This window comes from Struthio camelus, chromosome 4, assembly GCF_040807025.1.
Source record: "Struthio camelus isolate bStrCam1 chromosome 4, bStrCam1.hap1, whole genome shotgun sequence".
Lineage (NCBI taxonomy): Eukaryota > Metazoa > Chordata > Aves > Struthioniformes > Struthionidae > Struthio > Struthio camelus.
This window is the reverse complement of record NC_090945.1, coordinates 16,638,060-16,650,308: the sequence shown is the minus strand read 5'-3', so window position 1 is coordinate 16,650,308 and position 12,249 is coordinate 16,638,060. Positions and strand designations below refer to the sequence as shown.

Below are 12,249 nucleotides of genomic sequence, written 5' to 3'. Positions count from 1 at the left end.
ACTAGGAGTAGAGAGGAAGACAGCTTTTTACAATATGGAAGTTCATTATGTCTATTCCCTTGTTCTTGTTGCTTTCACTCTTTCAAAGAAACGGATTTTGAGGGGGCTAAATTTGAGTTTGGTTTCACTTCCCTGCTTCACTTTTCCTGTAGTCGAATATAGTACTATTTTCACTCTCTCATTTAATTCATTAGGATGTTTTGATGGATTAATGTTTATAAATCACTTTGAAGAGAATTTTTTTTATGGTAAAGCTTGGTGCTATATCTTTTAAATGACAATTTATTTGTCCGTTTGTTACCCACGGTAAGTACATCAAGTCTGTTCTCTCTAATCACGAAGAGTCAGATTTCCTCACATCTGTGTCCGACATTGGGATACACTGGAGCGACACAGTTTGCTTTATTTGTGAGGGTCAAAAAGGAAAGTTTGTGTTTCCAAAAAACTGCCAGATATTAAGTCATTTTGTGAAATGTGCCTATTAACCAGCCTGCCAAAAAAAATCAGCAAGTTCTTTATGTACAGCCAAAAATGCTGTTTAGTTGATGACCATTTCTGAATTTAGAAAGGAAAGCAGTTTAGTTTAAATAGTTGCTGAAGTACGTTGGCTTGCCAGTGACACCTTGTTTGTTGTGATGATTGAAGTACAGTAAACTGTTTAGAATTTGAAGAGCAAAGCATGCTACAAATAATCCAGCAGCCCACATCTGTTGCTTTTTATCAGTAGGCTTATTTAATATCAATTATATGGTTTTTTTAAAGAAGAAAAACCAAAACAGGCCATCCCTTGCTAACATAAAGTGCTGTATTATCTAGGCCATTTCTCCCTCCAGCCATCTGTTTTGAATCAGATACATGCAACGAACTCAAATTTTGTGTTCACAGGAGAAGTCTGCCAGCCTCTCCTAGAGAATCTGAGAAGTCCTAAACTCTACCTTGTTCTCATCACCCTCCTTGTAGAAGGAAACAGAAACAGTGTTTCTATTTATAAAGAAACACTTCATATCATTTTTGGGATGAGGATGCCCTTCCAAAAAAAGCATAGTGAATCTTTTTGTTTGTTTCTTTCTTTCCACCATTCTTGCCTTTGGAGCATTAAGTGTCCGCATTCTAATACGTGTCATGTGTAACAGTATTGCAAAGAGAGGAATTACTAACATTTTCTGGGAATATGTGACCTTACTATTATCAGAAAGCATCAAAAGCCATTATCTAAGGGACACAAAGTAGTTTTCTGAAGCAGATTTCTGAAAATATAATTTTTCTTTTTCCTTATGCTGCTACAAGACAGAACAAAGGTCACTGTATGCATATTAATAATATGACAATGTGCTTACTATTCCTTTTACAGGATCATGTCCTAATAATATGATTTCCATGTTAAATTGGTTTCTTCTTCGATCAAACAAATTACTATGAACTATATAATTCCATCCATTTTAAAGAAAAAATGAGTTCAACAGATCATTTCTTTAACATAGGGTATAGCTTTCTTCATTTGACAAGTATCATACCTGGGAATAAGCACATTTTAACAGTGCTTCTGATGGTAAAAATTGGCCCAATGTCTGCCACTTCCCCCCCACCACCACCACCACCACGCTGTGTAAGCTGGAGAGCCCATATTTCTGAGTCTTGAAAGGAAGTGGAAACGTATGCCATTTTGCGTGATTTTACCGAAACAATACAGTCTAAGCTCTACTGAGCTGGGTCAGCTGATACCAGAAAAGGATATCAGTGACTTCAGTGGTACTCATTGTGGGCTTTATGTGGGCACAAGAATGCAATATAAATGGCAACTCCTGGATCAGGGCACAATTCTGTATGTTTTCTTTCCTACAAGACACATTCTTTTACATATTCTTGATTCTTGTATTTGGACCTTAGGCAGAACTGAAACATGACTTGATTGGTTATAAATGAAAAAACTTCAGCTCTTGGGAATTAGAAAGCGGAGCACCAGTTTTTCAAATCTTTCCCTAACAAAGACAGTGGAAAGGGCAGATGATTGAAGAAGCTGTCAGATATTTAATTAATAAAGATAGAAACAGAAGAGTAGAGAGAGTGGGAGATGAGAGGAAAGAAGAAAAAGAATGAACAGACAACTGGAGGAAGGAAGAATGTTACAGAAACTGGGCAATGAAGTATGGAGCTGGGGAAAGAAGTCTGAAGGAACAGAACTGGCATGGGAGAGTGGGAGGAGTAAGAAAGAACACTTAGGTAAAATACAGAAGAAGAAAATCAGGACACTGTAACACCAGGCTAGGAAGAAGGGATGCATGATTTTTGCCTGGGAAGTGCACAGTGTATTCTGGACACTGCTGCATGCAAATCTATTGACTAGTATCTTTGGTTGGACGGAAGAACTACCTCACTGTAAATAGGTGATGGCATTTCTCACTGCCAAAGTTTAATGCAAAAAGACTGAACTTACTTGGTTCCTGCCAGTGATCTCTTACCATGGCATGTCTTTCCATCAACCTCCACTGTTTCCCTGCTCAAGCCTAATTCCACATAGCTAGAGCCAGCATGTCTGTGGAGCCTTTGGAGAGATCTAGGTAAGAAGGGCACTGCTCAACAGGTTTTGCAGAATGAGAGCAAAAGTATTTCTATAAATCCTATTAAATGGATTTCTAAATTAATTTAATCATGCTAGATATTTTTACAATGAATATGTTCACACACACATCAGTGTTTTACTGCCGTTTGACTTCTTTTTGTCTTTTTTTCGTACAATTAACATCCTTATCCGAAAATCAGTTCAACATATAAGCATGGAAGAGGAAAGAGGGGGAGGAGGGAAAATAATAGCTACCAGTTACTTAGGAGGAGGGAAAATAATAGCTACCAGTTACTTAAAGACCAAAAAAAAGGCAAATGTTGGAATATCACTTGTTGGTAAAACACCTAGCCCAGCAGGGCCCTAACGTAACCTAAGCCTCCAATGACTAGTTGAATGATATAACAAAAAAGAATCGTTGTTTTAGCCACTGCAACAGACTATAACAGCTTGTTTATATATCTTGTACATGACTTGGTTATTGGGGTTACTGGAATATAATGTGATCAGACTCCTGGACTCCATGCATATTTCCCCTCATTCTAAGGGCAGGCTGGATGGAACCTCTGCAGTAGCTCCAGTAAATGTGAGGCAATTCAGTGACTTCCAGTACGCACGTTGGAAGATCGCTTGGTGAAGTGGTCAGAGCTGCGATGACGCTATGGCCAAACACACCTGACTCAGAAGACTGACTAGATAGCTTCTCCAGATGCTAGGGGTAAGAGAAACTTTCTGTGGGCCAGGAAGAAAAAGAAAGATGTGTACAATCCCGCTTTCGTTTTAAAATCCTTTTCTCTTTCAATGCTTTGTTCCTACTCTTGAGGTAAAACAGTATATTGATTTAAGGAAATGTTCCAAAGCCTTCATGTAGCACTAGTAGTGATCTATCAGTACTGAATTCAGTTATGCCTGCTGGGCGCTGTAGATTGAAAGCATCCTGGGATTTCTCTTCAAGAGAAGGAAACGCAGACATGCGAATGAAGTTAGCAAGACTATAGAAGAGAAGAAATGTGCCACTAACCTTGTAATGGTGACATATATGCTCAAGGTTGCTTCTAAGGTTAGAAGAGTTAAAATAGTCCCATTAATTTAAGTCACTGGACTGTCATGTCATGAGAGTGGTACAACATCAAAGAGAAGAAATTTTTTCAGATATGCTCTCAAGAGGAATTCTTAGCTGCCAGAAAGCAGGACATACTTAGCAATATGCAGACCTCAACAAAACATTCCACTTGACCTACAGATCAGAAAGGTTTGTGAATGCTCGTATTTTTATGATTTTTTTCATTTTTGCTAAATTGCTCAGCTAGCAGAATTTTTAGCTTCCAGACACAAAATATGTTGTCACAGAATTAATATGGATTAATTCATTAAAGGTACAATACAATTTTATAGTTTTTATATGCTAGTACAGTTTTCAGTCTAGATAAAATTGAGAGCAAATGAGGTAGAATGGAGATTGTAAAGTGAGCATGAAAGAGTATTGTCTTTGAACTATACACTTCTTCACTGTACAGAAAACGAGGTGGGATAAGGATTAGTATTCTGTTATATTTGGGGTGTTTTTGGACTAGAATATTCTAAAGGTATAGATGTTTACTAAAAGATAAAGAATGAGATAAGGATAGGATTCTGAACTGCTGGTCTTGTGTCCTGAGGCTCCCATATCAGCGTATCAGGAAGGACGCAAAAAAGCACAGGTGGCCAACAGTGGATACGTTAACTCAAGACCACCAGCAGACATGCAGTTGTCACTTCCCCAGGGCTGACTAACACAAGCCTGTTCCCCACAGGACTACTGGCAGCTCTGACATATTTTTCCAAAGTTTTCTTCAGCCCTCATCATGTCACACATGCTACTCTGTATGGCTGCTCTCTTTAATGCACCTTGGTCTCCTTGCTCAGTCTCCATCTCTCTCTCTTATCATTTCCATATTCCTCCCTGTCCAGCCTTACTCCCGAGCATATTTGCAGAACACAAGTGATGAGCCTGGAAGAAAGGCTGCTATTCACCATGTAAATTTAAGCACCTGCTTGACTGGATTTAATCAGATACTGAAATGACTTGACAAATCTGAGTCAGTTGTAAGAAATGTCAACAAAAAAAATTAAAAATATTTTAAAAATACATGAAACTTTGCATATTTCCTCAAAATGATAGCGCCTGCCAGACCGGCAATATCAGGGATGGAACCAACTGACAAACCTGAACAACTTAATTGATTAAGTTCTTGTGACTTTTACTAAGATATCACGAACATGAGGGATAGTTTGGTGTTTCAATAAAAGCTCAGAATTGACCTATGCCTTACATGTCCCTAGAATATATGATTAGGAAGCAGTAAGCTTAAGAGCTGTAAAATATGAGGAAAATGGGACATGGAAATGGATCTTTTAAAATACTTCCTCTGCAAAAGTGGGGGGGATTATTTTTAATTTTCTCTGATTTTTAAATGTGTAAATGTAGTTCTTATAACAAGTTTGTGTCAAACCTAGAAATGGAAAGTGTGAAAAGACGTTTCATATATTTTAAAGTGCCAATGTTAACACAGTTTTCTATAGACATCTATATTGGCTTGATTTATGCATATTTTGAATTCCAATTACTATAAACACACACACAAACACTTATTCTCTGACATTTCTTATCAGGATCTGCAAAGAAGCTGTGTCTGAAAGTGCTTCAAGTCAGAGACATTTCTAAGATACGTGCTTTGCTAGTAGACACATAAAATGGTACAGTTAAGGTATGCTGTATTTGTTAGGTCTTTAAATGTCTTGCACTAACGTCCATTCTCTATCTGGAGTTGAATGAACAGCAGTTATCTGGTTTATAGATTTGACAGATTCTTTTGGGCGTCTGCCGAGTTTGTAATCTACTCGAGCTACAGCTTAAGAATGGTATGAGATCACCGGGGTTTCTGCACAGCTTCAAAGCTCCCTAAACGATAACTGCGCAGCTCTCAAACTGAACAAACGTCGCCAGGCTGCGCGCACAGCTTTGAAGCTCCTTGAACCAAAGCCATTTGGTTTCACAGTTTACAAATTCTATTAGGCATATCTGGAGTGCCCGTAAATTCTAAAACACATCAGCTATTTTTTGGACTAAATGGGACTTCAGCATTCAAATGTCCGTGGCTTCTGCCTATCATTTTACTCTACCAAAACCAATTCCATGGGGTTGCCATTATATAAAATTATAGGCACAAGAAACAAATTTCTAGACCACGTCTAATAGAAACAAGCCCTGGGAGGTTGTCCATGCTGTGAAAGCTGCTACTCAGAATATTCCCTACTAGGAAAAGTTCCCTGTCTAATTAACGATCAAACTCTCTATAACAAATTTGTCCATTAGCTGGAGAACACACATCAACATTTTAAGTTCCAGAAGTTTACATGCAATTCCTAATCAATCTTGATTTGGAAAACTAGTTAGAATCTTAAACATAATGCCTCCAACAGCATAAAGACCGTGGGATACTCATTTTCTGAACACACAGCATGCGCACAGACCCAGCTGGACAAGGCAACAGTGGTAAGTGGATTTCTCTCTTATGTAAATAACTGGGTAACCATTTAATGTCCCTTTGTCACCTGAACACGTGAACTGCACCTGGGACAGAGTTAAGAAGGGAAAACAATCAAACTCTCAGAGACGGAAGCCACGGATGGAACTCCGCAGCTTTCTACCCTGTCAAATGGCGATGGCACTATTTTCTCTTTTATTGAACAAAATTTAGTTTACATTAATCTCATATTTATTTTTACATGTTTACAAATAATTAAGGTAAATTTTCAAAATTTCCGGGAATAGATCAGCTTTACTTGAGGAGGGCTGAGAGTTATAAAGAATCTTCTCAAGGATTGTCAACTGGAGCCAAAATGTACTACAAAGAGAGAGGTGAAATATTCTCTAATTTTTATTCTCTAATATTTACATTTATACCCTGGCTATTTTTCAGCTTTTGGGAGGTAGAATGGCAGGACTGTATAGCTCCTACTTTCTTTCTGTTTCTTCTATTCCCTACTGTTCAATTCACTCATTTCTTAACCCTGTCTTTCCTCTGCTGCCGGTATTTCTCTCCCTCCACACATTTCCCTTAAGGGGTTTTTGTTCTTTTCCATTCTTATCTCTTGTTTGGGTAGCCTTCTCATTTCCATTATTACTGCTTTGTTTCCTTAAGCTTTCATTTGTTCTTTTGCCCTTTCTCTTTCCACTTTTGACTCTACAGAAAGCCAGATGATCCCTGCTGACTTCTGAAACTACCTCTGCATATTTGTTCTCAGGAAATGTACTTTTCAGTGAAGCCTTTAACCTAAAGCTAAAGACAAAATTGATTGGTTTCTGTCTTACATAATAACAAAAGATCATAAATAGTGGCCTGCACACAGGAACAGTATTCATCAGGGAAGAACAGTCAGAACTAACCCAACCTCTCTGACTTCCTCAGAAGTATAGAATTGCACACTTCCAGGAACATTACTGAAACAAAAGAGAGATAGTCTAAAATTAGTTGCTTCTGTGTTCGTATTTCAAAGAGAAGACTTTTGCTGAAATTGGTCTTGTCTTTGGGAAATGCTAATACAAAATTTTACACTGGCTTAAACTGGTGTCTTCTGGCTGGTTAGAATATGCTGGTGTTGTAAGAAATCTTGTTGTTCTGGCAAAAACTTTAAGAGAAGGAAAAAAAATGACCTTAATAAAAAGGAACATAGGCTTATCCTCTTCTTCCTGAAAGCAAAATTGCACACAGCCATGTCTGAAGCTCAACGCCATCCTGCTTCCTTTACTTAGTGAAGCAATGTCCTGTAAACAGGCAGAGGCTTGTTATATCTGACCCCAAAGCTTGATACATATTTGCATGTTGTAATTCTTTAGGGAAAGCAGGAGAGAAAATTGAGTATACTGGGAGGAGGCGGGCAATGTAAATCTCTGTTCTTTGGTGTCTCAGATGAGAAATAGATCAGATGAGCGATGACAGTGGTACAGCTAAATGGACAAGCCCATTGACATTACAGCCTGTATATCTTACATACTTTTTTACCATGTGATATTCAGATATTACAGTTAGGTATCATAAGAAGAGCCTAAGAAGTTACTTGGTGTTGTTGTGCAACTAGCAGGTTACTTTTGCAGTTTGTTGCCCAACTAAGCATCTAAGCGTGTATTAAGCTTCATCAGAACAGAGGCAGCCTTCCATTTTCCGCTAAGAAAACTCATGCTCCCAAAATGAAAGACTGTTTTCATGAGCTTTCATTACTCTGCACATGTAGACTATAGCAATACTGCACTTCAGACAGAAACTGATGTGTACCATTTAAAAAAAAAAAAAAGTATTTGGCATATATATGGTGGTTCTCCACCTTTTTGGTCCAGTGGATCACTGCGGAGTGGAATCACAGCAAACCACATTCTTGATTTTTATTGTATTCATTTACATCTGTGGAACAACTGCAGCTTGCTTGTCATGGGCCTCCACAGGCCACTGCCCTAAAATTTTAAAACTTTCCTGGATACAGTGTGATTGCAAAAGAGTATACAAGTTGTGTTTTTTGAGGTTAAAAGCAAAACAATTGACTGGGGGAAGGGGCCATTCCTTCGAAAACTGAAATGTTACTTACTAATTGAAAAGTAAAAACCTGTAATTGTTGTTATAAGAGTACAGCACTGGTGGTGCACGTGCCATCTCAAGTATTCAGTGTGTTCTACTTCCAGCAGTACTTAAGACAACTTGCCTCACAAAGGCAAAAATTTATCATTGTTTAAACTCTACTCAGACATGGCTTTAAACAAAACTATAAATAAAAGGGACAAAAATGACAATTTGGGGAAGAATCGCGATTAATGAGAAGAAATCACTGTTTGCTAACAGAAAACTGTCATGAGAATGACTTCAGAAGAATAAATAGTTGGAGCTAGAGCAGCGGGAGAGGTATTTCTACACAGTAAAGATAACGCAGATCCAAGTAAACATAATAAATATTTTTAATGGCAGAAATCTTTTGACAAATTAGAATGTACAAGCTTGGGCTCCCATTTTATATCATTAGTATATGAATTGACTAATACCATACTAACCTTCTAAAATATAGAATAGTCTGTATGTTTAATCATGAGACAACATTTCTATGCTCCACGCTACAAATGCTTGTTTGTTGAGCATGATTTATGAAAGGATATACAAGCTATACAAGAGGAAAAATTACACACTGCAAATATTCAATTTAAATCTGAGGATTTTCAAAGGTTATGCAATGCACTATCAAAAAGAATACCAGAAGCGGAATGAGGGAACCTATTGTATTGATTTTATGAGCTCAGACCTTAAACATGGAAAGTCATTATTCATTGCTTGCCTAGGGGAAAAAGATTTCGGTCTTTGTCACTCAGTCCTCAGAGCAACAAAAGCTACTTGGAATTTGCCTTCATATTAAAGACAGTGGGTTCAAGCCCCGATGTGCTGAAGAAGTAGGGAAAAGAACACATTGCTCCGTAGCAACCTGTGAATGTAGCACGTTCACAGGCAGCCTATCTAGTCAAATAATGGATGGGTGCTGATAGACTCTACAGGAAAATTATTTCAGTCCTCCTGAAAATCATTATAAGTAGTCTTACTTACATAGCAAGCTGTAGCAGATCCTTAAGCTGTCTACAGACTTGCCTGCAACTGAAACGAACCCTCATTTAAAAAGGAGTGCAGCACTCCTGCACCAGCAGTTCTTTTTTTAATAGGTTTTAGCTGATGCCCTGGAGATTTTATTTTTGGAAGGCAAAACAGAGTTAGCCACAACCAGCCTTTGACTAGAATGATTAGTAGTCCTACTGTGTGAATGAAGACAGGCTGCATGCATCTTCAAACTAAATGCTGGGATCGTGTCTTTTCCTACATGAAACCTACATGAAAAGAGAGACCTTCACTACATCAACATGGCTCTGCCTGACTCCGATGAAATGTGATAGCTATTCTTCATGTGGGACCCAGGCAGCTTTCATTTCGAACCATACCCCCGAAGTTCAGTAATCCTCACACCATAGCTTTAAATGAGGTAAACAAGTACTTAAGTATCCCCATTTAACAACCAGAAAAACTTGAGACACTGCAACTGCTTCTTTCCATGGAAACTTCTAGTTAAGGATGAAAGATGTATGTGATCTGCAAAGAAACTACTGATTTACCTCAGGCCACAGGAAGTGCTGATGTCAAACCCCAGAGCCAAATTCAGGAACTGCCACCCCCTTACCCTGCTTGTGAACCACAGCTCCTCGCCCTCCAGATCCGCGAGCAGGATCCACGACCCAAATCCCACCCTCACGTCCGGCAGGCCGGGCAGGGGCTTTGGCAGCTCACGGGGGGCACTCTGTACCATCTCTGGGACCTGTGCTATAGCCATGATGTTTCTGGGAAACCTGGTTTCATGGTGGTGTAGCTCGGTGAGGGGAGAAGGTAGGGAAATTCAACGAGTGCTTTGTAAAGGAAAGCAAACGTTATACTTCCTAGATTCACGCGGGGTTTGTTGGAGGATCCCTCCAACTAGCGATCAGTGTGACACTACTTAATTCACAATATTAAGGCCCAGGTAACATGGCTGCATTTGTAGGCGTGAGTAACGCTCTCTTCAAAAGCTACGGAAGGAGGAAGATCCTCACATCTTTCACAATGAAGAGGGACGAGAAAACGATCCGGTAACTGTATGGCCTCAACCGTCTCCATTCGGCCAACCGTAACTGGGGAAACGTCCTGGGGGGGCCTTATGTAAGCCCTTGCCCCGACCCTTCCTCAACACTTAGGGAGCGTATCCCCCCCCCTTGAACCCAGCCAGAGGAAGGCGAGCGGCGAGCCGCGCCGCGCCGGGCGGGACCACGCTGACATTGCGCCGGCGGGCGGCACCGGCGGGGGCGCAGCGCAGCAGCAGCCGCGCAAACTTTGCGCTGCCGGGGCCGGCGGGGCTGGGCGCAGCGGCGGAGCCCAGCCCCGCGGGCCGAGCCGGGCCCGGCAGCACCGAGGCGGGGAAAGGCGGCCGACGAGGAAGTTGCACGAAGTCACCTCTCCCGGCGTCTCGCCGGGGACGAAGGGGGCAGGGGGGGGGGGGGGGCTGCGCAGCGCCGAGCGGGGACGCGGGTGACTTACCCATGGTGCCGCCGCGGCCTCCTCCTCCTCCTCCTCCTTCTTCTTCTTCTCCCCCTCCTCTTCCTCCTGCTGCTGTCGCTGCTGCCGCCTCTCCGCGGGCGCGGCGGGAGGCGCGGGAGCCGTGTGCGCGGGGCGGAGCGGAGCGGTGCGGGGCGGGCGCGGCAGCAGCGGCGGCGGCGGGAGCGCAGCGGAGCGGAGGCTGCGTGCGGCGCCGCTATGAGTCAGGGTAGCACATCCGGGCAAGGCCGCCTGGGAGACACCCCGCCCGCCCGGCGGCACCCTGCCGCCGCCCGCCGCCGCCGCCGCCGCCGCCGGGGAGGGGCGGGCACGTAGGGCGGGAGGAGGCGGTGTGGGGCGGCCCCGCCAGCGGCAGCAGGCAGGGAGCGGGGCGGCGCCGAGGGGTGGTTCCCCCCCCCCCCGCCTCGGCTGAGGCCCGGGCGTCCTTTGTTAGCGAGGCGGAGGCGCGAGGCGGCCGTTGGGCCGCCGGTAACGGCTGCGGGGGTGGCCGTTGGGCCGCCGGTAACGGCTGCGCCTGGGGCGTTCCCTGCCCCCCCCACCCTCGCCCGAGGTCTCTGCGCTGTTACCTGCCCTGTGGGCGGCGGTCCGCGCCCGCGGCTCAGCCCGGCACCTGTCCGGGGCCTCCGGGAGCACGTTGTAGGGATTTGGGGGGGGAAGGGGAGGCGATTTCTTTGAGGCTGTTGCACAAAAAGGTGGGGAGGTGGGAGTGAGTCTTAAATTTCCTCGAAGGAGGGGGTGCTACGGGTCTGGTTGATGGCCGGGGCTATTCACTGCTGAGAGAAAGCGAGGGTTGGGAGTCACTTTATCCGCTGTGGGAACAGGTGCTGGAAGGGGATGTGTTTGAGTCTCGTTTTCTGTATGTGTGTGTGTGCGCACTTATCCGTTTGAAGTTTCTGCAAAAGCGCAGGCCGTGCTGAGGCTCCTTGCCCTGCGTCAAGCTGGTCTAGGGCAAATGTGCGACACGTCTAGTGAGATGGGAGGATCGAAAGCAGAAAGCAAGGCGTTAGCGTGTATGCCGTGCCTTTGCTTCAAGCGCTAGTCTGAGAAAATATGCTTAATTTAAGGAGAAATTTTTTGCAAGAAGGGGGAATTAAACTGGATGAAATGTCAAACAGGTTTTCAGGTGAGCTGCGTAAGCCAAAGAACCAGTGGAGGGAAGCACCAGGCAAATTCCTGTAGCTTTAAACTATGCTTTGCTGAATTAACATTGTGAGTCTTAGGGCTGAAACTGAAAGGCTTCTTCCCCACATAACTACTTTCTGTAGATGTTTTTAACAGGAAAACAGATCTCTGTGTTCGTCCTTCCTTCCTGCCGTGGGATACTCTATAACAGCAAACGATAAGAGGCTATTTGCTCTTAAGGTCTTCTCGTTATGTAGCTTTTGCTGGGAGCCATTTTTCTATACAATTTGAATAGATTCTGTAGCATTTTTGCTTTTTCCAGCTCTTTCCACATTCGTGTATCTGTAGCTTTACCTGAATAACTAAAGTATGGTTAGACAGAGTAGCACCAATGGGTACAGTGGATGGTCTCGCTTGCAT

The 12,249-nt window shown here is 42.8% G+C and overlaps 1 protein-coding gene across 16 annotated transcripts in view; it reads right to left on the bottom strand.

Moving 5' to 3' along the window:
• The window catches only part of RAP1GDS1 (Rap1 GTPase-GDP dissociation stimulator 1), a 105,584-nt gene extending 94,572 nt beyond the window's left edge, over window positions 1-11,012 (bottom strand). For 4 of the 16 annotated variants that reach the window (XM_068941600.1, XM_068941589.1, XM_068941601.1 and 1 more), the window contains exon 1: window positions 10,690-11,012. Coding sequence is in view for 12 of the 16 variants with exons in the window: in XM_068941589.1 (XP_068797690.1) it covers window positions 10,690-10,693 (4 nt within the window). In the remaining 4 variants the exon portion in view is untranslated. The remainder of the gene's footprint in view (window positions 1-10,689) is intronic. The other 12 variants (XM_068941599.1, XM_068941595.1, XM_068941593.1 and 9 more) reach the window with 9 other exon arrangements.
• Between the last annotated feature and the right edge of the window lie 1,237 nt (window positions 11,013-12,249).